General features: G+C 51.6%; 1 protein-coding gene across 3 annotated transcripts in view; it reads left to right on the top strand.

Moving 5' to 3' along the window:
* Positions 1–26,439, top strand: part of ADGRB1 (adhesion G protein-coupled receptor B1) — a 321,100-nt gene that overhangs the window by 218,394 nt on the left and 76,267 nt on the right. For all 3 annotated transcript variants that reach the window (XM_059723698.1, XM_059723697.1, XM_019481825.2), the window contains one exon: positions 5,910–6,048. In XM_059723698.1, the coding sequence (XP_059579681.1) occupies positions 5,910–6,048 (139 nt within the window). The remainder of the gene's footprint in view (positions 1–5,909; positions 6,049–26,439) is intronic.

The following is a 26,439-nucleotide window of genomic DNA, read 5'->3' as shown; positions in this document are numbered from 1 at the left end:
GGAGTTGTTTCATCTTCTCCGTGAAGGTTGAGATTCACTTATCATCAAATGCTCCCAGAAACTGTGCACTTCGGGATGCTATTGCAAATACTGAGAGGCCGTTAGCTGTGTTAGTTGGCAGGTAGGAAGAAGGCAGGGCAGGATAGCAGGTTACAACAAGAATAGTTTCCTATCGCACTCTGGGTGTTGTGAGGTTAATGTATTATGGGCAAATCCAGCTCAAGTAAGGGGTTGGCACAACTGCTATAAGCTATGTACATCCCAGTTTAGGCTCACATGGAGGTGAGGAGGTGATTAGGCTTGTGGCTTTAAGTGCTAGGCATCGTGTGGGGTCCATTCCCAAGCTGCCTGCTGTTGGTTTTGCAGAGCACCTTACTGACCGGCGCGGTGTAGCAGAGCAGTGTGACTCATATCAGCGGAGCTGGAAGGCTTCTGATTTCCCCCAGATATTTTTTTAACATCATGCCTGCTTCCCTGTCCTGCTCCCATGGGACCTCACAGAGAGGCTGGAGGATCAAAGTGTGTTCACAGAAACCACAGCCGTTGTGATGGAGGAGCCAGGAGAAGGGACAATATTCTTTGAGCTGGGGACCATGAAACCACAGGGTGGAAAGAAGTCCCTGCGGGAGGCATCTGAGATGCATGCTCGGTCCTCTTTTTTGGTGACATGGGGGCCAGATTCGCAGGTGCTGGAAGTTGGAGTAACTCCACTTCCTTTGAGCCAGCTTGCACCAGCTGAGGGTGCGCTCCAGGATGTCCTGCACCTCCCCTTTGCTGTGATTTATGATGGTGTTTAATATAAGAGCTATGTGGCTTTGATCCAGTGCTCACTGAACTCAATGGGATTCTCTGCACTGACTTGAGCAAGCATTGGATCAGGTCCTACACACACACCGTGTGGTTATTATAAAGCAGTTTTCTTACTGTGTTATCACCATGTACACACTCTCTCTCTCTCTCTCTCTCCCTGAGCTGCTTCACTACACACACACTGTGGTTAGTCACCCACACATACATGCACGTGTCTCTTGGTGTAATAAGGTGCAAATCTACCCTGCCATCTGCTTTACTCTGCCTTACACGTATGGATCACAGCTGTGCTTAGGTGTGGGGGTGTTGGGAGCTGATGTGCTGTTTCGGTCCACGATACCATGCTCATTCATATGCTTTCAGAGCACCTTCCTATAGTGCATTAAGCAACCTGACTAATAACTACTATCGTGCCTTTCTTCTTTCACCCTCTCCGCAGGGGAGGAAATGCTTGCCATGGAGGGTATGGGCTGGGCCATGTGTTTAGATGATTTGTACTTGGTGCAGATCAGCAGCTCAGATCCACGCCCTGTTTCCACTAAAGCCTGGATGATGGATGGGATTTGGGGGGTCAGCTCTCATTCCCAATAGCCTTCCATTCAGTGCAAACAGAGCATGTGGGTCTGTCTGTGTGTAGGTCTGTCTGTGAAATTATTCACACAGCCAGCCATCTAAAAAGGCCAATTCCACAACGTGTAAGTCAATTATGAGTCAAATCAGAAGAGACAATTTTATTAGAAACATATGAAGGGATTTTAATAACAGCATCGGTCCAGTACCAGGTGGAAATGATTGAGTGGTTAATAATGCAGAAAAGGCACCAGTGTGCAATGCATGTTTCCATTCTGGATTTGGGAGAAAGTAGATTATGCAGTCAGTTCACATGGTGATGAAACCCTTTCCCTTCCAAGAGAGCGACTCAGGAGGACGGCTACTAAATGCAGAACTTTTTGAGCCAGCAGGTCCAGGGAACTTGCCTCCCAAGAGTTTTAAAAGAATTGGTCAAGGCGCTCTTGCAGCTTTGCTGTCACTCTTCAGGACAGGTGCTGACAAATTGAAGTGAATTCAGGGAAGGGCCAAGGGAATGATTAAAAGACTGGAAAACATGGCTCAGGCAGAGAGAGAGCTCAATCTCCCTAGTTTAACAAATTGAAGGCTGAGGAGTGACTTGATGATCACAGGCTGTAAATGCAGAAGTTTGACAATAAAGGTCTCCTGAAGTGCAGACACAAGTATAACAAGATCCAGTGACTGGAAGCTGAAGCTATGCAAGTTAAGACTAGACATGAAATGCAAATGGAGCCGTGAGGTTATTTAACCTCTGGGACTATTGTACCAACTTATTCTTCTGCATCTCTGACGATCGTTAAGTCAAGGGCGCTGTCATTGCCACAGGAATGAATTCAGGGGAGCTCCATGGCTGGCATATGCAGGCGGTCCATGGGGGTGATCCTGACAGTCCCTTCTGGCCTTGGGATCGGTGAATTTAGCTCATGCAAAAAACACGTCCCTTTTTTGTCTGTCTGTCAATGACCATTGATCTCCATCCTGCGGGAATGGAGCGGGGATGCTTCAGTCTGTGATGAAGAGTGCCCAGGGGGGATTGCAATCAGCAGTGGGGTGGTTTAACCAGGTGACTGTGAGTGTTGGCTTTTCTCGTGGCCCCCCAGCCCATATCTGCGGTGTGACCATTGCGGTCTGTAAAACCTGTCTCTCCGCAGCCATCCGTCTTGTCACATCGCTTCCTCATTGCTGCTCTTCCCTCCGCAATAGCTTTATGGGTCTGCTTATGTCTCTGTTGCTCCTGCTCTAGCTGCTACACTTCTCCAGCCAAGAGCAAGCTTATTTGAGACTGATTTTTATAGGGCGGTTTGGTTTGAAGAGGACACAGGGCAATGCACCATTGTGCTCGTGTTTCCCTCATTCCCCACATGGATTCGGTGGGCTTATTTAGTCCGAAGAAGAAAATCTGGTGACAGACACTTTCCAGGCTCGGGAGCAGGCAGCCTGGAAGTGTACCATCTAAGAGAGATGAGGGCCTTTTCACCATTGTATTAGATGTTGACTCTGAACCCTAATGCTAACATAGAATCACGATGTAATTGGGGCTGGTCCTGCTTGGAGCAGGGGGTTGGACTAGATGTGACCTCCTGAGGTCCCTTCACACCCTCATTGTCTGTGATTCGTCCCATCTCTGCTGGAAGGAGCTGTTTGAGTTTGTTGACTCTGCTTTGTTCTAGAAGTCATCAAGAAGAGCCTAGATGAGCATGTGTCTGGGATGCATAGGAACAGTGCAACCTACCTCTGTGTAGGGGGTTGGGCTGGAGGGCCCTTAAAGCCCCTTTCCCAGAGAAGACATAGGCAGAAAGGTGCGGTGGAAAATGGTTCCACTGGGTGTATCTACACGAGCATTTACACCGGCTTAAATTTACCATGCAGTTAGTTACTGCACAGTAAACTGGAATAGGCTGGCATCTACATGTGCAGCCATTAAATCTTAATAATGCTGGGTGTAGACTGACTTGGGACTAACTTTAGCCTGGGAGGCTTTAGTCCCAAGTCAGTCCACATACGAGCGTTACTATGCAGTAGGGTGTATTTTCTAGCTGTGTTGGTCTGAGACAAAAAATGCAAAAAGGTAGAATTCTACACGTGTCTACACGTGCATTACTGCACAGTAACTAATCCAGTTTAAATTTGATACCTGCATGTTGCAGGTATCAAATTTATGCTCAAGTTGGCATACGTTGCCATATTTACTGAGCAGTATGGGCATGCATGTATAGACGCACACCTGTCCTGCACAGTAATTTGGTTTACTGCGGAGTAAATGTGCATGTGTAGACGTGCCCACTGGGTCATATGAGGGAAGGAGTTTCTGCAGAAATAGGGACTTCTTGAGCCTTGTGAGGAACTCCCACAGGTCAAGGACCAAAGGCAGCTGGACAGAAACCTTGTTCACTTTTGACCTGTCCTAGGATTAGTAGCGCGATGCTTTCTGCAACTGCAGCACCTCTGGCCTCTCTGTTACAAATGCTTCCTCCAAGGAGGGAGAAAATCAGAGGAGGGAAGGGACCTCAGTGGTCATCTCATCCTGTGCCTTGCATAGATGCAAGAAAGCTATTCCTCAACTGTCCAAGACAGACACCCAGCCAGCCTTTGCTTGAAGGAGATTTCATAGCTCCCACATCAGACCCAGGCTCATTCTCAGAGCGGTATTTCCCTGCCGTGCTGCTGCTGTCCCCTTTCCTGAGCTCCCTGGGGAGTTTGCACAGGTGATTATCCCCACCGCCAAGCGCTGCGGGGGGCTGCCGGGAAGCCTCACAATGTTTCCATCCTCTCCGTGAACACGACTGCTCCGATGGGTTACAGTACTGGAGCTCGGTGACGGTTTGCCAGGAGTTTGCCCCACTTCCAAATCTCAGAAAGAAAGACAGAAAGAAAAAGCCCATTAAAAAGCAACGACCTGTTTCCATCCCACTCTCAGCGCCGCTCTCTTTCCATCTGCTGAATGCATTGTTAGACTCGGCCGGGCAGCACTTGCATGTTGATGCTGAGTCCTGGGAAGATGGATGGTTATAGTTCAGCCGATGGTTTGATCTCATTAATCCTGGCTTTCGGGAGTGGTTTGCCTTTCGGGGGAGGGAAGTGGGGTGTCTTCTTGCTGTGCTTTTGCGCACACTAACTAGGAGCGTTGGAAACTCTCCTGCACAACAACTGGAGGGAGCGGGCTTCGCGGCAGGATGACCAGCTGCAGGCATTTCTGCCTGCTTGGCCCTAGGTGGCCAGACTGTGTCCATGAAGTGGGCTTAAAATATGGGGCTGCCATGGGCTTGGTAGATGCCAGCTCTCTCTGTGCCTCAGTTTCCCTTCCCTTCTTGCCTCCTCTATTTCCCTTTGGGTAGGGCTGCCAGAAGCTCAGATAGGGCACTGCATCTAGCTGGGAGTTTGTCCAGCCCCTAACACAGCAGGACACAATCATTAGCATCGTCATCTAGATGCTATTTCTCTGTGCCTCAGTTTCCCCTCCCTTCATCTTATCCCTTGTATTTCCCTTTGAGGCTGCCAGCTGTTGATTCTGTCTCTGAGTTTGTCCAGCACCTAAAACAGCAGGGTGCAATCTTCATCATCATCATTGTCATCATCTAGATGCCGTCTCTCTCTGTGCCTCAGTTTCCCTTCCCTTCTTGTCCCCTGTTTTCCCACTGGGGCTGCCAGCTGCTGAAGTGGGGCACTACCTCTGGCTCTCAGTTTGTCCAACCCCTAACACAGCAGAGTGCAGTCATCATCATCATCATCATCTAGATGCCATCTCTGTCTGTGCCTTGGTGTCTCCTTCCTTCTTGTCCCTTGTATTTCCCTCTGGGGCTGCCAGCTGCTCAAATGCAGTGCTGCCTCTGTCCCTGAGTTTTCCCAGCACCTAACAAAGCAGGGTGCAATCATCATCATCATTGTCATCATCTAGATACCATCTCCCTCTGTGCCTCAGTTTCCCTTCCCTGCTTCTTGCCCCTTTGCATTTCCCTTTGGGGCTGCCAGGTGCTGAAATGGGGTGCTGCCTCTGGCTCTGAGTTTGTCTGGAACCTAAACACAGCAGGGTGCAGTCATCATCATCCTCATCTAGATGCCATCTCTCTCTGCACCTCAGTTTCTCCTCCCTTCTTTATTTCCTCCTGGATTTCCCCTTGGAGCTGCCAGCTGCTCCTCTGGGGCTGTGGGTTTGTCCAGCGCCGAGCACAGCAGGCATCATCACCCTCCTCCTCCTCCTGGGCAGATGCAGGCGGGTCTGGGGGGGTCGCTGGGGGCAGGATGCAGGGATGCTGTGGGTTGGGGATGCCTGGGCAGGGGCTGGCGGGCACCCCCAGTGCAGGGGCTTTGCCCCCCTTTCTTCCCTGCAGCCCAGCCCTGCAGGCGGGGAGGGCTGGGGGCGGGCTGGGGGCTGGGGGCTGGCTGCCCTGCCCTGCCTCCTGCATTCAGCAGCGGCTGGATCGCTTGGTGCTGCCGCCTCTCACTCTCTCTCTCTCTCCTCTACCCCCCATCCCTTGTATGTGTGTGTCTCTCTCCTCTCTCTGCGCTCTGCCTCCCCTTCCCTCCAACAGAGCCACCTCCTCCTCCTCCCAGCTCGGTGCCTGGTCCCGCTACGGCTGTCGCACGGTCCCGGTGGGTCCCTTCCGAACTAAATGCCTGTGTGACCGAGTCTCTACCTTCGCCATCTTAGCCCAGCTCAGTGCAGACATGGTAAGTCCTGCCAATCCCCTGCCATGCAGAAGGAGCAGCAAGGATGCCAAGGGAGAGAGAGAGAGCGAGAGAAAGAGAGAGAGAGAGCGAGGAAGGAGGGAAGAAGGAGGAGGAGGAGGGGGGGGAGAAATACAGCCTAAGGGAGCGGTGGCCAGCCTGTGACATTTAAATGACAAGCCATCACCAGGGCCGGCTGGGGCGCTGGGTGGAGAGACAGGGTGCTGGGGTGTGCGTGCATGTCGGCGTGACCCAGGCAAGAACACGCCACGCTGTGCAAAGGGGGAGCTTTTGACCTAAAAAAGCAGCCCAGCCACGAGCGCCCTGATGCAGTGAAATGTCACCGTTACCTTCAGCCAGCATCCCACCCGGCCGAGGCAGCCAGAGCCCAGCACTTCTGAGACCCCCTTTTCGGGTGTCCTCCCCCCCCCGATCCCTTTGCTCCATTGCAGCGTGCGCGTGCAAGGCATCCGGGTGGCTGTTTCTGCTGCTGCTGCATTGGTGGTGGTGTCGGATCCTGCTCCCCTCCACTGCTCCATCCCTGCGCCGTGGACGTGCATGCCAATGTCAGCCGAGCCGGGGCGCGTTTGCCGTGCCGGGTGTCTGCACTTTCTCTCCGCACGTGTCGGATGCCCTCCCTGCCCCCATTCTCCATCCCTTTTGTTTGCCCCTTGCACCTTGGGCCAAGAGCCGGGGGCTGCCGGGCCGCGGTTCGGGAAGTCCTAACGGTGCTCGGGCTGCCGCGGTGGCTGTCGCCAGGACGAGGGAGGGGGGCAAAGTTTGTGCTGCTTTGACAGTGGCGTCTGCTCCGAAGTCGCAGATTCCTAGAAACCATCCCATGTCGGGGCTGAACTCCTCGAGTGGAGCGGAGGCCAGACCCGGGGCTGCAGGTCCCTCTGGCATCTCATCCCAAAGCCTGCATGGTTGCATGATCTATCGGATTTTATTATTATTATTTTTTTTTTTAATGAGTTGGGCCTCTTCAGCCTAGAGATGCTCCACCTCTGCCCTCCTCTGCTGGGTCACCAGCAGTTTTGGGGTCTTACCTATGATTTACTAATTGCTCTGCGCTCCTTAAACACCGGTTTAATTCAGGGGAAGGGGAGGGGGAAGGAAGACAAGTGTCAGGGGCTGGAGGTTGGGGGGGGCATCACATTTTCCAAGATGAAGGTTTGGTTTATTATTAGAAACACTAATGTATTTGGTCCACTAGTTACCATGGAAACAACATCTGCACTGAAGTGGTTTTAAAGATACAGTGTGGGCTGTGTTTGCCTAGGCCCCGTGCGGGCCCTGCCACTAGCCCACTTGGAAATGGCTTTCCCCGGGGCGGGGAGAACAGCGCCAGGAGCCCCGTCTAGTCTGCACCGGGCTCCCGAGCCCATGGGAGAGCGGGTCTGCGGCTCTGGTGGAGGAGAGCATCTGAGAAAGTCCCCAGCCCCATGACCTCCATCCCTTTCTACATCATCTCCCTGCTCCCAAGCACGCACCGCTCATCCTTGCACAGCGCGGTGTGTGCATGTACCCCATGCATGGCACCAGGCACAAGGCTGCAATGTGCACCCGGTGATGGGGCTGACCACCAGTTGGAGCTCAACTAGTCGGGACTCAGGCTCTGGGCATGACCCCTAAAAAAAAAAGCATTCACCCAAAAGGCGGCTAGGTCCTCTTTGTTGCTACGATGAAGGCACGTGACCCAAGTAGATACCGTGATGGTTTTGCAGGGGCTCCAGCAAGTCAGAAGTGGGCCTGAGAGGTGCAATAAGGTTGGCCTTGCGGGTCCGGTGTTTGTTCTGGAGCTCCAACTTGCTCAAACTAGGCTCCACACTTCCATAGTTTCATAGGTGTTAAAGGCTGGAAGAGACCTTACAGACCATGGGGTCCAGCCCCCTTGCATTTGGGCAGAAATATCCTGTCCTGATAACTACCGAGTCCTGCTGCGGGTTGGAGGGGCTGGGCGAAGTCGAAGTAGTGATGCACCAAAGCCCAGGACAGAGATGCCTGGAGGGCGAGCCCAGAATAGCCACAGCTTGGGATGCCAGATTTTCTTCCTAAAGTGAAGAAATGAGGAGTGGGAAGGGAGTGGAAGGTCTTTGGCTTGAGGGTGGCGAAGCAGACGCCTTGTCTGTGCAGGCCTTGCACTGATTTAATGAAGTCAGCATTACTGCTGACTTAGATTGAAGTCACTGCCTGGCATGGGCATGGTTATGCTGCTTTCAGGGTGTTTCTTAGGTGGCTGGAGACAAAGCCATGCCACTATAAATGCTTTAATGCTGGTATAATAACATCCATAGCAAAAGGTTTCAGTTCAACGGGTGTAAAATTTGCCTTCGGACCCAGCCTAACTCGATCCGTGCCTGCAGTCTAACCTCCCTGTTGTACTTTTGTGCAATGTGATCGCCAGCCTCTCCCCATCACCCCACAATATCTCTGTGTTTCTGCACCTGGGGGGTGATTAGAAAAGATCTCACAGGCTTATTAAGGCAAAATCTGGTTGCAAGAGGCATGCGAGGGACCTGTGCAGGAATAGGAACTGGCTGCTTCACCCCAGGATGGTGACAGAGGATGCTTGCAACCAGGTGTAAACCCAGATCCCCCCTGGCCCTGCTTGGCTGCATGTCTGGTCAAGCGTTGGCTGGGGCGGCGTTCGCGGTGTTGTTTGCTCTCGGAGCAGCGAGGCCCTGGCCGAGTGTGCCCTTGCGATGATTTGTTGCTATAAATCTCCCTGATGAAGTCTCTGGCCCTGGCAGACTGAGAGGTGTATTGCCTTTTTATTGGCACCATTACTTTGCAGTGAAATGCGCTCGGAAGAGGAAGGTGGGGACAAGCCCATGGCTGGTGTTGGTCAGCAGCATCCCACTCCAGGCCACAGAGTTACCCTGTTTTGCCCTTGGTGCCTACTGCCCTGGGCGAGACCGCGTTGCCCAAATCTTGGGTCTCTCTGAAGTCAGAGGGAACTTTTCCCAGGGCTTCAGAAGGACCAGGGTGTATCGCAGCCTTCCTGCATTAAAGACCATGTCTTGAGATGGGGTAATGTTTGGATGCAGATCCAGAGAAACAATTGTCCTTGAGCTGTTCAGATCCTGGATGCATTACTGAGAGCCCATGGGTTTCCTCTGTGGTTCGTTCCTAGGCCCCAGCCCCGTGACCCCTCTTCCAGCAGCAATGGGGTCTGCTTGGCATTTGCTTTGAGAGACGAGTTCGTTGAGGCTCAGGGGGTCTTTTTGCTCTGTGGTTTCCCAGACACGACTGGGACTTCTAGGCAGTATGATAATAAATGCAATAATGACAGAGGAAAGCAAAGTTGGGAAGTACCTGGGTGGTAACAGGGGAGGAGAGGGTAGTGCAAACTACCCCAGGGTCTAACTGGTAGTCTGCAAACAGTCCGTAAGGTGCCTTCACTGGAGAGGGGCGTGTGTGTGTGTGTGCATGGGTGTGTAAATAACCTGTGATACAAGGGAGAGAAAGAGTGTGCAAGCCTGAAGGGATGGTGGTGGGGCTTTGGAGCCAGGCTGAGCTTGGGAGTGCAATTTGGGGACTCTTTAGGTGCTGGCCCTTTTGTGAAGCAAAGGCCTTGTCTCATTCTGGGTGCAACTAAGAGGCGGATTAATAACTTTGAACTCCACTAATGAGGAGGCTGCTGCTTGGCTTTGTGACTTTGCATGTGCTAAATAGATAATTTTGGCTGCCCAAGGACCTGCATGAAGCTTACCATAGTGTTGTTCTTCCCTTCCACCTGCCAGCTTGCTAGCACCCTCCAGGATGCGCACCTTGCTGGGGTTATGGGACCCCAGCAGTCATTCCTGCCCAGAGCAGGAGGGCTAGACCCAATAATCTCATGAGGTCCCATCCAGCCCTAAACTTCTGTGGATCTGTGAGGCCAGGGACGGAGGTTGTAGGGTCTGCCCTCGTCCCTGGAGCAAATCAGGGCTGGGAGCCAGCAAGGGGGAACTTGTGGTACCATTGCCCATCCCCTACCTGTGTAAAGTATTGCAATATCCCTCTCCAGGGCTGCGCTCTGCATACAATAGTTCAGTCAAAGCCAAGTGCATCACCCATGGGTTATTGTGAGGACCACTGCTCACAGGCGCTGAGTTGACAAGGAAGCAGGCTGGAAAGGCAGGCGAGCACAAGCAGGGATGAAGCTGTCCTGAAACCCCTGTCATTGCTCTGCCAGGAGAGGAGGAGATCTCCAAAGGGGCTGTTCATCACTCACCCCATTTTAAGGCAGGATGGCATCATCCCCCTTGGTATGCTTTCCATCAAGAGGCACCGTCCTGCTCTGACCCGCTGTCTCAAACCCCATCATGTGCTTTCCTTTCCCATCCTGAGGACATGCATGTCCCCATGCATTCTCCTAAACCCCATTAACTTTAGGACCTTGTTGCACGTTACACTTAGCACGTGTTAATTCTATCTGTAGTGGTCGTGTCCAGATGTTTCAGAAGTTAAGTACATGCTACGTGCAGTGTTAGTACATGCAGTTAAATACATGCTAAGTGCAGTGTAGTGTTAAGTACATGCTAAAGGTGACTGTACTGTAGTTAGGCCTTTTCCAATAAGGACGAGCTTCCGATTGTATCACCTAACACGTGTTGAGCTCACGTCAGACTGCTCCATGGAGGTGATATATTCAGGAGACTCCGGTGTGCACGTTTGTGCGTAGGGGGGAGCCCGACAAAGCTGTCTATCAGCTTCCCAGCCTTGCAGTACGGGGGCTGGGTGCCGCTGTCACTTCCAGCCCCTGCACCGCAGAGGAGCTGAGTCAAGGCACTGGTGTGCTCCACAAAACGGGCTGATTTCCAGTCTCAGCCTTGCAGACTGTACGGGAGTTTTGAACCGGGTCCATGGCTGAGACTGAATATTAGCTGATTTTTGGACTCAGCCCCAGGATCATACCAGAGCTGGCTCAAGACTCAGGTGCAGAACCAGAATCTATATTTCGTTTGTAGTAAGCCCTGAATTGCAATTGCTCAAAAACTTTCTAAGCCGTGTTAATGCTTACTACTGAATAGAACATGCGCTAAGTGTAACGTGTACCGAGGCCCTTATAGAGGTCATGTGCACAGGGAAATAGCCCAGAATAACTGGAGCAGAATACTTTAAACTCAACCTTAGCTTCTCCCAGTTGAGCCGAGGGAAGTGGTAGGGAAGGAAATGGTATCCAGGTTATTGCCGTATTAATCTAGAGGCAAAATGAATCAGAACTCATGGTAGAGGTGATATCTTTTATTAGACCAACTAGATTTTTACAAAAAGAAAAAATCTTTAATTGCAAGCTTTCAGGCACAAGCACCTGTCTTCAGGCATCAGAGAAAAGATTGTAAAAGTTCTTCTAGGTAGAAATGAAAGTTCATGTGTCATAGGAGTGGTAAAAATGGGAACAGGAGATTTGCTAGGACTTTGACTCTACAGATTGTGCTGTGCACACCAATGCTTTCTGCATAAAAGAGGGTGTCTTGTGCTACAGGAAAGGTGCAATTCAGTTGAGTCTGCCCTGCAGGGCATGGGGTATTATAAAGTCCCAGGACTGTAGTTGTAGCTGCTCAGTTCCAAGCAGAGATGATTGAATTTTTTTCAGGGAAACAGCTTTCCGTGGGAAAATGCTGATTTGCTGAAATCAATATGATCTGTGGGAATGTACCAAACCTGTCAAAATTCCTTGTGAAAAATGATCCAAATGTCTCATTTTAATCTGGTTGGAGCACTTTGTTTTCACTGCGTCGCTTCGACTCTTACGCGAGATCATGGTTCATGACGCAGAAGTTGAAATGACAGCGTCGCAACGAAGCGCTTTGCCCGCATCGAAGCCACGTGCATTGAGGAGGTTGTTCTGATGCTCCCAAAATGTGGGGGGTTTTTTGTTTTTTTTTTCAGAAATGTCTTTTCTGAAAAAAGTTGGATTTTTCATTTTATAGATGAAACGGTCTCCAAATGCTTTACGTCCTTGCAGGATAGACAGTCTGGTTCTTGCATCTCTCAGGGAGAAATGAGGGATCTGTCATCTCTGTCAGTGCACGTCTAGGGCTTGATGAACATTTTATTGGGTCAACTTGGTTGTATCTCTGGACGCAGGTATTGCCAGCAGCAAGCACGATCTCTTGCGCTGGGAACCAAGAGACCTCTACCCTTTTTGGCCTTGGGTATTTCACTTGGATGCACGCTGCTTTTGGCTTCTCCACCTGCAAACTATGGCTGATCTTTGCCTCCGGGGAGGCCTTGCGAGGCTCCATTCATCCTTGTTTGCAAAGTGCTTTGAAGAAAGCAGGTCCCACCAAAGGGATTTTGAGATTCAAATTCAATGTGGACCAAACCCTGCAAATTAAGACGGTGATCGATCCTGGGAGGTGGTGTTCAGTGCCAGTGAGGGTGCTTGGGGGGTGAGAAATGGGTTGCTGAGGCTGTTAGCATTCTCCAAGACTGAGGCCTGGAGCCTGGCATCCTTTGAGATCTCTTGGGGCTTGCTAATGAGACACCCTAATGTTGGGATAGCTGCATCCCTAATGCTGGACCCAGGATGCAGAGAGAAAAAACCCAACGGGCAGTGGTATTGCAGGGGATTGGAGGGTGGTTAAATTTGTCCTCGTCCTGAGACAGCTTTGCAATGGTGGGGTTGAGGTTTGCTGTGAATTTTAGCTGTGTTTTCTAGAGTGTCTTGTCCAGACACGTTTGCCTGTCTCTGTTGTGTTCACCCAGCAGCCGCAGTGTTAGATGAGCCCTGCCTTTCCCTGCAGACCAGGCTTTGCACCCTCATTTCGCTCTCTCTACGCTTGCACAAGGTGCGAGGTGTAGCAGCTCCATGGAGGTCTGGGCAGCTGGGACCAGGGGGCATCCTTTGCTCTTTCCTTCTCATTTCCTTCCCCATCCGTTAATGGGAGACTGAGTTGTAACTCCACCAGGCTTTGGGGAGCGAGTCCACAGGTGGGCCTCTCTTGCAGGTTAACTTTTGAGAGGCAGAAATGCCGTTTTCCAGGCGGGTTGGCTTTTTCCTCTGCTGTTCAGCAGGTTTGGAGGACCTGGCCGCGAGAGGTGTAGATTGATGTGATGGCCGTGGCCGCTGGTGGAATAAGCTCGCCCGTTCATCCCAAGGTTTTTTTTAATTTATCATGGAGCATGTAAGCAGGCACGTAGCAATGTGTTTTTAAAGGACCAGCTTGCTGTTACATGTCTCTGAAGGAGAGCAGAAGTGACTCCAATTCTCAAGGGACTTCTTCTGCCATGGCAGTCCATAAAGCATTGCAGGCAGAACAGCGTGACAGCGGGTTTTAAGGGCTGGATGGAGCTGTGCTGATTTATGCCAGCTGAGGATGTGGTCCCTGCAACAGGGCAGTGCATGGAGCTGCACAAAACTTCCATCAATGGAGCTGGGATGTGGGATTCATTGCAGATCTCAGGCAAGACAGGGGTAGTCAAGACACAGCGTGGGCTCTTGCAGGCTCTGGGTGAACCCTATGGAGGGGACCTGGATCGGATTTGCAGAGAAACTGTGGGACGTAGGATCCCAGCTGTCAGAGGGGGACGTGCTGAGGCTCAATTGCACCTCCTGGCATTGCTTGTGTAGAGTTTAGATTATGGTTTGTACGGGATGATTTATAGAGGCCTGATCCTGCCTCCGGCAGGAGATTGGACGAGATGTGACTGTGGGAGGTGCCTTCCAGCCCGACTTCTCTGTGATTCAAGGTGTCGTGCACACAACTAACTATAAATCCCTGCCTTCTGTATGGTGAGTGTGTGACCAGCTGATGACAGGGGCTTCGTGGTGGGGTTACCTGTAAGAGCAGCTCCACCAGGCCCCTTTAGTCCTGTGTTTCAATGACAGCTCGTAGGTGGGTCCAACCAGCAGGTAGCAAAAGGCTGTACCCGTGCACTAAGCAGCGGTCCCCGCCAGCCCCGTTCTCTACCCCGTGGCTTTGCACGTGGGTCTGGTCTGGGTGTCCGCGGTGCTGGTTTGGATCCTAACCTTGCAAGAACCCCGCGGGAGGCGTGAACTGCAGCACCGCAGCTTTGCAGCTCGGCCTTGCGAGCCAACCCCGGGGAATCTGCACAGCGCTGGCAGGGACGCTTCTGCAGGCAAATGCTGCATCACGCTGCCTGTCTCCTCCGCGGGAGCGAGGCACGGGACAAAGGCGACCGAGCGCCAGGAGCCAAAACCCTTGTTGGATTCATCACTAAGGCAGGAAAAGCACTGAGCCAAGCATGCTCCTCGATGGCAGGACCACGGAGCTCGCTGGAGCGATGCCCGCTTACACCTGGGCTCAGTTTGGTGCGTTGTCGGTGATCTCTGTCGTGTGCAGTGTCCTTGGCTCGGTTAATGTATCTGTAATGCATCTCCCCTAGTGTGATGTGTGTATGGTGGGGTGGGGGGGTCAGTCCGGTTTAAAATGCAAAGGGGGCTTGTCTGTCTGAGCCATTGTGTGACCCTAGGGACCCCATTCCCAAGGGGGCAAGGAGTCAAATGTGGCCAGATAGGATGCTGCTAACCACGTCTGACTCCCAGCCTGGGTGAGCAGATGCTGGGTTCACAAGGGACAGCTTTCTGCAAGCGTCTGGAGACAGGATTTTGCTCAGGCCTCTGGCACCGAAGCATGACATTTTAGCCACCCTGCCCCCACTCCCCAGTGGTTGCTGCAAAGGGACTGAATGGTGCCACTGCCCGATCATAACTCATCCCAGCTGGATGCCTGGGTCTCTTCTGCACCCCCACCCCCAGGAAGCAGCTCTTGGGGTGGGCAGGATGGCCGTGTGCTGGAGAAAAGGGCAGGCAGAGGTAGCAGGAAGCAGCAAATCTTTGACTGCTCCCCACACTTGGGCCTCTGCTCTATCCTGTTCGGCCGTAAGGGAGGGAAAAGCCCTGGGCTTAGCTCTTTGCTTTTTCTAGGGATCCTTTAAAACCAGCTCCCTCCACCCATCTTCCCCCAGCATGCAGTTGGGATGATCTACCCAGCATCATTCTGTTATCCTTCTTCATCATATTAGCACAGCCCCAAGGGTCTATGGCCACAGGCCATGTCCTGGACAAACCCAGAACAAACCAGCAGTTTCTGCCCCAAAGAGCTCCCAGTCTGAATGTTAGGCTGGACACCATGGATGGATGCAGGCAGACGGGGGAGGACAAGGAGACGGTGGCCTCCTTGGAGCATCAGTGAGTGATAAGCCAGGTGCTGGGCATGCCTGTGTCCAAAATTAGGTAGTGTAGACAGCTCCAAAGTGCTCATGAGCTGCCCTGATCATGCCCCCTGCCAAAGGCTCTCCACATCTGGAGTGCTTGAGTGCAGTGCTAAGCCATATACATAGGACTGGGCAATGCTAAGCAATGCACTGAGAACCGTGCAATGCTAAGCCGTGCACTGAGGGATGTGCAATGCTAAGCCATGCACTGAGGACCGTGCAATACTAAGCCATGCATTGAGGGCTGTGCACTGAGGGCTGTGCAGTGCTAAGCTGTGCACTGAGGGCTGTGCAATGCTAAGCCGTGCACTGAGGGCTGTGCAATGCTAAGCCATGCCCTGAGGACCGTGCAATGCTAAGCCATGCACTGAGAACAGTGCAATGCTAAGCCATGCATTTGAGGGAACCCCTGAGCCATCTCTTCTGCTAACTGGTGAATGGGGAACTTGTGGTGGGGGCGTGGGTAAGCCCCTCGATTTGAGGTAGGGAGAGGAGCTGAGGGGCCTCAAAAGCAAAACCAATGCTACTCACATCTGAAGCTGTAGAAAGCGTGATTCAGTAGGTTACCTTATACTGTGCCCATCCCCATGGTGTCTAGTCAGAAATCCTTTTCCTAAGCGTTTTGGCTAGGGCACCGCACCAAGCCTGCTGAAATGCTTTTTCTCCTCCTTACAGGAAGATTTTGGCTTGGAATTGCCAAGTATTAGATCCAGGAGAAAAGGTCTTTTTTTTTTTTTTTTTTATCTCCCTCTGCAAATATCTGCCCATTTAAAAGAAAAGCCAGTTAGCTACAGCTATTTCTTATGCTCTTAACACTTTTGCTATCTAGGAATGTCCCGGTGGATGGGTGCCGAGGTGAGGACGCTGGCAGAAGCTGCAGATTATAAACCAAACTGGGCAGTGTCCGTGAAAGGCACGTTTCAGGCTTGCAGTCGCAACGGTAGGGCCAGAAACTTGATTGTAAGGGTTGTGCGGGTCGCGTCCAAGAGCACAAATTGACATCATGTGCATTGCCTTCCCAGTCAGAGCTAATGAACCGGGTTCATGCTGAGGATGCATGTTGAGTGCTCATTAGCTACAAGCCTGCTAACCAGGCATGGTCTGGCAAATACAGGGAGGGTCAAGAAAGTCCAGCGGAGGACAATGCAAATAGCCCACTCCTCAGCACTGTGCATCAGTTCACAGATTCATAGATGCTAGGGCTGGAAGGGACCTCAGCAGATTATCGAGTCTGACCCCCTGTCGCGGGCAGGAAAGAGCGCTGGGGTCAGATGACCCCAGCCAGGTGCATGTCCAGCCTCCTCTTAAAGACCCCCAAAGTAGGGGAGAGCACCACCTCTCTTGGAAGCCCATTGCAGATTTTGGCAACCCTTATTGTAAAGAAGTTCTTCCTTATGTTCAACCTAAGTTCAGGGAGGTGGTTGTATACTGGTGTGAATGTGATCAGGATTGGGGCCTGGATGGTCAAGTCGAGTGACACTTAAAGGTAGCCAATGGATGAGAGAGACTCTCTGGCCTGAATGCTTTGCTGTGCACTGCAATGGGTTGAATCATGAGCTTGCACCTGGATAAAGACCGCTCAGAGACATCTGTTAAGGGGCTGAACATGCCTATGCCTCTTGCTTCACAGGTGGGTTTTAGCCAGAGTGGGTGGGATATGGCACTGGCCTGGTGCGGGGTTATGAGTCCTTCACCTCTAGTCCAGGACAGGAGTCCCCTGGGCCATTAGCAGTCCACATCTCTATGGGGACCTGACAGAGAGCAACTAGCACAGGAGACTGACCTCTCCTGTCCTTCCCAGAAGCTGTTGTCACACCATGTCCTCTAGGATGCCATTTGTGTCCTTCAGACAAGCAAATGCTGGGATGTGGTTTGTGTTTTGGAGGGATGGACTCAGGGCTCTTCTTCCTTCGAAGCAAGGCTTTCTCTGGAAGCACGGGGAGATAGCAGCAGAACATGCTCGCTCTTCCATGCATGGTCTGGGGGTGGGTAGAAATGGCATCCCAAAATTGGGCCCCTTGCCAGCATCCTCCTTGAGAAGTCCCGGTTGCAATGGGCCACACAGGAAGATGGTGCCACTCGTTCCAGGTGGAGCGGGCTCTCCCTGGGCTGTCAAGCCAGCTGCTGTCGCCAACACTGCATTGACAGAGTACAACAAATAGCGCGTTGTTTGGGAACGATTTGGTGGAGTGCTGACGGCTGGCTGGGAACCAGGACGCTGCTCAAATCAGGGTAAACACAATCTGGATTCCCCTGCTCCGTTCCCTTCCCCGGTCTGTCCTGGCCTAGTTTTGCAATTGCACAGCAGGCACACGGCTGCTTCCAGAAGGGCCTGATCCTGTGAAGGGCTGAGCATGCCTCCCGGGAAGTCAATAGGAAAGGGAAGCATTGAGCATCTCATTAGGTGCTACCCAGCTCATCTTGTTTTCTCTGTAGTGATGATCATGGTAAGCACAGAGGGGGCTGGGATGCATGGAAGAGCAAAGGGGCTTTTCAAACGAGTCCCAGGTCTCCATCCTCTCTTGCAGCAGATGCTTGTCATGCCATCGTCTGTGGTTCCCATTCTGGACTCAGCAGTCATGGAGGCAACATGGGGAGCAGATCCCATGGTCATTAGGTTTCTTATGGGAGCCAGCAGAGACTTTGGGACCTTTCCCTCTACCTCCAGGAGATTTCAAAGTCTATTGCAAAGGGAAGGATCAGGAGAGGGCATGAAGAAAGATGAGTATTGTCCTGTGCGCTATTCAGTGGGGGAATGGACCTGCCAAGACCACTCTTTTGGGGAGCTGGAAAACATCATGCATTGGTCAAGTCCTGCTCCTTTCGGCACTGGGGGTGATGAGGAGCAAGTAGAGGTTGTAATGATGCAGAATAACCTGAGACAAAGTAGTGGGATCCTCATCACTTTGGTGTATTTACAGCTGAAGGATAGTCTGCTGGAAACCTTGCCCCCCTGGTCAGGGATGGAGAGGTGGGGATGAAGAGGGGCTCTTCATCCCCCTCGTTTCTCCTATGCTCCAAGGGACTGCAGGAAACGCTCCTGATGCTGCTTACTAACGATCAGCCACGTGATTGCACCTCGGTGCCCGGAGCATTGGCAAAGCTGTTCGCTAAACACAAATCACGGGGGCCGTGTCTGGAGAGGGCCCGCGACGCGAAGAGAGGAGTTTGCGGTCGTTAATAAATAGCAGCACATTAAGATGTCTCTCCGGGTGATTTTCACTCGCGATAATTAAGTGGGATCACCTGTTGGACTGGCCAAGTGGTATAAAAAGGCCCCGAAGTTCCCTGAATGCGTTTCCAAGAAGTGGTGTCCATTCACTTTTACATGGCCTGCGCTTGTGGTTATGACACATGGGAAGCCAAGAAATGCAGCGGCCCTGGGGATCTGCCTCACTGACAGGGGAATGGGGAAGGTGACCGGGTGCCCTGCCTTGCAGAGGAGAGGCAGGAAGGGGAAGGAAGCAATCCTTTATGAATGACAGTGCTTGACCTGCATCATCCCAAAGCCCTTGAGGCCTGGGCTGTGAATCCAGCCTTAGCCCTGAGCGAAGGGTGGTGTATAAATGGTACTGCTCCAGAAGCTGGTGCGGGGAGCCCCAGGACCCCTCTGAGTCCTTCCTCCCTCTTCCCCCGGGGAAACATTTGCTGCAGCTTGCAAACAATGCGGTCTCCATCTGAAGGCCATGGCCGGTGCCTCTCGCCAGCCCTGTGCACTTTTCTTGCCTGGTCCTGCAGGCTTGGAGCAGCAGGAGAGGGGAAAACATTTATGAATGAAGCTGCCTAGTTTCATCTGGTGACCCATGAGGAGTTAATACGTGGCCTGAGGGCTCCCACTCCCCCATTGCTCCTGCTGCTGTGGTGGTGGCTAGGGTCTCTGGGGCAGGGTGGCACAGGGGGAGGGAGCCCAGTGACCTAGGTGCCCAGGTAGCAGGTCAGCAGGGAGGGAAGGGAGCTCAGGTGGGGAGGGCGCAGCGTGTGCTGCTAGCATGACAGCGTGGCGGGGATGGGAGAGTCACGCTACCCACACGCTGGGAGGTTGCATGTCCTCTTAAGCCCATATGGTGCGTGACCCATGTGCATGCAGCCTCGGGTCTGTGACCGGTCCATGTGTAGTCCCCGGCTGCTCTGAACAGCCCAGGTCTATCTAGGTGGGGAGATCTGTGCTGCAATTGTGCAATGCCGGTATCTCAGGACATCTCGTCTCCTTCTGTGACCTAAACGTGTCATCCTCCAAAGCTCTGCAAAGTCAGCCCCAAGCTCCTGTTTACCTGCCGTTTCTCTGGGGTGCTGGCCTAGATGGTCTCTAGGCATTTATGGCCCGATCCAGCCTGCACTGGAGTCAGCCTTGCAGGATGCAGGGACTTCCTCCGGTCCGGCTGACCGTTTCCTTGCAGCAGGGTGGGCACGCTGGCTAGCAGCAGGTCCAGATGAGGCAGTGCCAGGAGGGATCCTTCCAAGAGGCGACAGCTGAGCTTTCCCTTTGCAAGTCCCAGACGGGTCTGGACGCCCTCCACCAGTGGGCTCGACTGGCAGGCTGCAGCGTGATGGGTGCCCAGATGTCAGAGCTCATTCTGCTTAATACCCCATGATGTTCGGAGAAGGGCCTGGGCAGAACCAGCACCTGCTCCTTCCTTCGAAGCCACTGCTCCTTGGGTAAGGGTCTGGGGCACATCTGCTCGCTTGTGCCCACTCCTCGTCGTGCTACGGAGCTGAACGCGTGTGTTGGCAACAGACTCACCATCTGCTGTGTTATCTCTGGGAGCCTGTGTCTCATGGATGGGAAAGGCTGAAAAGCACAGAGGGGCCTTAAAGACAGCCTACATTGCAGCTCTGTAATCCATATCATAAAATCTTTGTGGCTGGGGACTATCTCTTTGTCTTGGGTTGCACAGCTCCTTGTGTGGGTATCCTGGTCCATCACTAGGGCTTTCACATGCTATTGCAATACATTTACTACTAGGGGTCTTAACGTCAGAGCAAATGATGCTTGCACCTGCTTTAAGTCCCCTTTACACAGACTGGTGCAAAGGGCATCACAGCCTATTGGAGTATTAGACCCAGAAACTGGGCAAGCAATGCCAGAAAAAGACCCTTTGAGGTCATCTGGACAGGCTGCTTTCCATTCCTTCACATTCAGCCCTTGTCAATCTTTTTCTTTTCCAAATACTGGCGGGCAGATTTTTCCCTGCAAGAATTTGCTCATCAGTGCAGGTGCAGATATATGTTTGTGCATGAGTTGGCACTGAAAAAAGCATTCTTGCGAATGCCTTGGAAACTTTCCATCCCATCTTCCCGTCCACACCGCCACTTCCTTTGCAAAGTTTGGTTGTCCACCCAGGAGGAGAAGTAATGTAATGTAGTCTAGGCAGCTATTCGCCAGCCCTACCTAACAATTAGTGGCAGGCTTCATGAAAATAAAGCTTTCCTGAATCTTCCCGGGTGTGTGATATCTGCACCTGAGACTTGATCCAGCCCCCGGTTGAGTTAATGGAAAGATTCTCATAGATTTCAAATGAGCGCTCGGATCAGGTGCATAAAATATCTCTCGGACCGGTTTGAATAACAAAAGTATTTGGAAAAAAAACCTGATCGTGTTTGCAACTCATTTGGGAACAGCAGAGATGCTCAAACAGGTGGGTCACATTCTCAGCACAGTTTTGCCCCCTCCCAGCCGGACTCTCAGGTCTGGGGCTTGGGGCATGGCATTGAGAGGTATCTTTTGGCTCGGTGCTAAATGGAGTCTGAACCACAGCATGGAAATGAAGGGGGAAAAAAGCACAAGCTGCCTTTTTAACAGAGCTGCTTTCACAGCATCCAAATAGGACAAGGCAGGAAGGAAAGGCAGAGAGAGAAAGTGAATGGGGGAGGAGTGGAAGAGGCAAATGAGAGGATGTGGGGAGAAGAAGATCTGGAAATTGCTGTTTCTCCATGCCTTGTATTTGCTCTTTGCCACTGTCAAGTACAAGCCTATTTATTAGTCAGGCCCACAAGGAAAAGACAAACCTCCCTCAGTGTGGAGAGGGAGGCCACCGACCATATAATGTCCCAGGACAGAGGATGAAAACCGGGAGGGGAAGCTGGGTTAGAGCCACTTTTGCTCTGACCCGGCCCGGCAGCTCTCATGCTCTCCTCTGGAAAGACTGCTGCGAAATAGAGAACAAAAGGGGCATTGCAAGAGAGGAAGAGGAGTAAAAGGAGAGAAGAGAAGAGAAGGAGGGATTGAAACAGGAAGTCTAAGGCAGAAAGAAGCGCATCTCCTCCCTGCCCGGCAGAGAGCGTGGCGGGCAGGGCTTGCAAAACGCCCCGGGGCAGGAACAGGCATTATTTCCAACCCAGTTGATGGCATTGATTGCAAATCCCTCCGCTCCTTGTCCCTGCTCGGTGACACAGTTGCAGGAGTCGAGATGAGAAAGGTCTGTCGCTGTGAGGGCAGGAGGGCCGTGTCCTGTACAGCACCAGGGATGTTGTCCAGCCTGGATTGCACTGTGCCGAGCAATGAGGCTCCTACCAGGTGGATGGGTAAGGAGCAGTCTCGGCACTGTTACAACCGCTCCTCTCGCTCCTCTGGGGAATCCCAGTGCAATCAAGACTCATTGTCACCTGGAAAGTGGCACCCCCGACCCACAAAAATCCTGGGCATTTATGGCCAACCTCCTGGGCCTGGCCAAGCTGTCCATCTACCCAGCCAGGAGGGAGATGCTGGCTGGGGGGGACTAGGGGAACTTGTTCCTAGAGTGGCTGAGCATGTCTCCAAGCAGAGGGGCACTGGGTGGTCTCCTGGGGCTCCTTAGGTGCTTCGGAGGAGCATCGGGTGCTACCTGCAGCTCTCCACTCAGGCAGGCACTCCCTCTCTGGTTTCTTCTGATGGAGCAACTTGGAGTGTGCATGTGTATGTGCACGCATACATGCATGTGTGTGTGTGTGCATGTGTACTTTTGCACCCAACCCATTGACACATATGTGTGTATTTTTGCACCCAGCCCATTGGTGAGTGTACGTTCGCACCCAACCCATTGGTCTACGAGTATGTGTTTTTGCATCCAACCCATTGGTGTGTGTGAGCTTGCACACAACCCATTGGTCTATGTGTGTGTGTGTTTGCACCCAATCTATTGGTGTATGTTTGCATCCAACCCATTGATGTGTGTGTTTGCACCCAACCCATTGGTCTACGTGTATGTGTTTTTGCATCCAACCCATTGGTGTGTGTGTGTGTGCGCGTGTGTGTTTGCACCCAACCCATTGGTGTGTGTGTGTTTGCACACAACCCATTGATCTATGTGTGTGTGTTTTTGCACCCAACCTATTGGTGTATGTTTGCATCCAACGCATTGGTGTGTATATGTTCTCACTCAACCCATTGGTCTACGTGTATGTGTTTTTGCATCCAACCTATTGGTGTGTGTGTGTGTTTGCACCCAACCCACTGGTGTGTGTGTGTGTGTTTGTGCCCAACCCATTGGTTTATGTGTGTGCATTTTTGCAGCCAACCCATTGATGTGTGTGTATTTGCAGCCAACCCATTGGTCTATGTGTGTGCATTTTTGCAGCCAACCCATTGGGGGGGGGGGTGTTTGCACCCAACCCATTGGTATGTGTGTATGTGTGTTTTTGTATCCAACCCATTGTTCCCTCCTCCAAGGAAATTTTCCTGGCAGGGCTGAGATCCTACCATACTAGCTGTTTTCTGTCAGGAGCATTAATCAGTTGACGGAATAAGACAAATACCACTTCTCATGCCAAAGGGAAAAAGAGAAGGGGGTGTGGGGGTGGGGGAAGGGCCCAGTAGCCTCCTAAGCAAAGCAGGAATGGAAGAAGGCCAGAATTGAGAGCTGATTGAGGCTTGTCCTTTGAGATTTCTGAAGGAAGATCATGATCCTACTGCAATCACTGGGGCTTATAGTATCCATCCTTTCATTCCCAAATCATCTTCAGCAAACCCTTTTCCATCCCAGCAGCACAGGAGAGAATTCATGCCTTGGTGCTCCCTAGGAAGAAATAGTGAGCCACATGCTATTTATGCTGCAGGGGTCTTCTAGCTCAGTTTTTAAAATCAGGGCCCTTTAAGGCAGAGGGTGGGAACCAACCAACCCGGGGGGCTTATCATCACAGCAGTGTCAGCATCCCCCACGGCGCCTGTCCAGCTCCTGCCCTCCTGCCTTAGCAAGGGATGCTTTTCAGCCCTGCTTCTGCTAAGGGTACAATAGCTGCAAATGGCTTGGGGGGCAAGAAACTAAATCAGCCTTCTGTAATGCTGATGTTCTTCAAGTCATTTCACCATGGAGGGAGATGGGGTGCAAGCGTGCAGGGCTGGATGAGCAGACGAGGGTTTCAGAAGGCGAAATCAGAAGAGCTCTGCCATGTGGATGGGTGTTTGTCAATGCTGAGATGTGCAGAGAGATGTGCATTGGGTTTTGGCACAGCTTTCTCCAGCCAAGGGAAGAGATCATGCAATGAGGATATGTGGTTTGAGTCCCCCATTCTCCCTTGCACCCCACCAGCTGCAGGCATGGCTTTGCCCACTGCAAAGGACACATGTTCTGGGTGTGGAAGATACAATACCACTGGGAGTAGCTGATGGAAATCAGGGATGGGATGCCATGCCATCCCATCAAACTTACCTCTTCTCATAAGATCTCGTAGGTCAAGTTTAAAGTCACACTAGGGGAAACATATTCCTGATCAGGAAAGGCTTGAACACTGGGGTTATTCAGCAAGGACTCAGGCATTGCCAACCAACCATGCTCCCCTACTACGGCCAAATGCCAGCATTGCATTTGGGCCATGCAAATGAGGAGGCATGTTGACTTGATTTATAATGTAACTTCCTGGCCTCGTCTTTTCCCTCCAGTTAGCAGGAAGAGCCAGCTAAAGCAGACCGTGCTAAATCAGGTGTCACAGTTGATGCAAATCTCTGGCCGTCATCCTTTTGCTGGTGCAGGGAGCGTGAGCTGCAAGAAGGAGGATGCAGCTAAGAGTGAGGATGGTGGAGGGGAGTGGAGGGAGAAGGCAGGGTGGTATGTGTCTCGTTGGACGTCTTTATCCTCATGACACTTCTGGGAGGTAAAGCCATACTGCTCTCTGCTTTGGTAGGGGAACCAAGGCCCAGAAAAACACTAAATGATTTTCCTAGCATCTCACATTCAGGGCATTGAACCGACCTCCCTTCAGCCCCCCGACTACCGGTCCCCCCTTCCTCTCCACAGAGGAGATTTCACATTGCTTTCAGGACAGACTTCCATACTAGTTTGGTTTTTGGAGGCACCGAAAAGGCCCTATGGGTGGATTCATTCTCCGAGCTGATGGATAAGTCCCCAGTTTCAGTTTTGGATGGAATTTGTTCATGAAGATGTAATCTCCTTTTTTTCACATTGCCTTCTTACCTTTTTTTTTTTAAACTCTGAACCTTTCTACAACTATTCACCTGGGGAGTGGGTGAAGTGCCTCGGGGAGGGGCGGGGGTCCCGGGGACACGAGGGTCTCCCTCCAAGACACCGTGGAAGTTACCAGACGATGTGCACAGATTGCAGCGAGCTCTGGATCTGGCCTGCGTTTCGGCAGAAGTAGCAACGGGAAACTGAGCCGAGAAAAATGGTGCGTGTGTGAGTGGCAATAAAAATGTCCCGATGGCAAGGCCTGTCAGACTGCAGGCTGGTTTCCTGGAGAGAAGTGCCAAGAGCCCCATTACTCAAGTGATTTGTAAGTAGACATGGTAAAGGATTGAAGCAGATGATGTTGAGCTATTTGAGCTAAAAGCATCCTGGTTTGAACCAGAAGGAACTGCAGGCAGGGCATTCTCTTTATACCTTTGACAGGGATTTCCTTTCCCAAATGCGGACTTGTTAGTCTTTAGCATGGATGTCTGCCTTGTCTTACAAGTATTACAGGAAGAAGTAGGTTTTAGGGATGTGCATCAGTAGTGTTATATCCGTTGAACCTGTTGGACACTGGGTGGATAATTTCCTTGTTGTGTTTGCTCTAATATATAATCCCTAGTGATTGAGTCGATCAGTTAGGACAAAGAGGGCATATCTACATGTGATGCTTTAATGCACATGATCCTAAGTTGATGCTCATTAAGGGCACGCATCCACATGCGCGTGCCCTTAATGCACATTAAAAATGGCGAATTTAGGTTAATCGTGCTTAAATTGGATACCTGCAAACACTGGTGTCCAATTTAGAGGTGAATAGCTAAAGCGCATTCATGCAAGTGTAGACGCTGCATAATGCAGGTGTAGATGCTTTGTGTGTGCGGACTGACTTGGGACTAGCTTTAGTCCCAAGTCAGTTCATGCACAGCGTTGATGCGCTTAAATTCCTGCACGTGTAGATGCCTGCCTAATCCTGATTAATGTGCACTAAAATAATGTGCATTACATTTAGGCACGCTTACATGCATGTGTAGACATGGCCTGAAATCGTGCATTGTGGATTTGGACACTTACAAGGTTATCGGTGCATGGTTTTGGAGAACAAGAAGTGTTCAGAGCTCAGGTTGTGCCGGGAAGGTCCGGATACCAAAGGAAGAGTACCGTTAAAAACAACTAAGCTGCTCCTACTGTTGAATTTGGCTCAACACATGGTAGCTTGGTTTGGGCGAGCTTTTGGGACCTTGTCTACACTTTATCTCAAAGTCTTTGGGTGAAAACGCTGCAATGTCAATCTTTCCTATGGGATTTCCAGTCCTTGCTAGTGCAGTGCAATTCAGAAGTGCTGCAAGAAGCCTCTTGCTCTTTTTTCGTTCCCCTAATGAGAGCTGGGAAGTGCACGCAGTGAACTTGAACAAGCGGGATCATGATCTGCCTACGCATTCTCCCCCGACCTTTTCAAACCATTAGGACAGCTCAGCTTGTGTTTGGGAAGCAGGTTTAGCTCGGTTCGTACTGGATCCATTTCAGTTTGTCCGGCTCAAGGGAACAAGTGGAATTAACCCTCTGTTGACTGACTTTCTGTTTCTTTCCCAACTCGCCGCACCATTAGGTTTTTCTCCCTGCAAAACTGCTGCAGGGGTGCTGATGGCAGAAAGCATCTCATTTCAGCAGCTGGAGAAAAAGACATTTATACAGGAGAACCTCATAACAGCCTTTCCCCCTTTTCACAGCTGCTTAAATCACAGAGAAACCTCCACTGTCTCTGCACTGTGGTTCTCCCTGGCTGCCCAGAGGGGTTCGGTCTCCTGTGCCCTCCAACATCGAACCTTGCAGAACTGGACCTGGGATT

Source organism: Alligator mississippiensis, chromosome 3 (assembly GCF_030867095.1).
Source record: "Alligator mississippiensis isolate rAllMis1 chromosome 3, rAllMis1, whole genome shotgun sequence".
In the NCBI taxonomy this organism is placed as follows: Eukaryota; Metazoa; Chordata; order Crocodylia; family Alligatoridae; genus Alligator; species Alligator mississippiensis.
The sequence above is the reverse complement of the archived record's forward strand: the minus strand, read 5'-3'. Positions and strand labels throughout refer to the sequence as shown.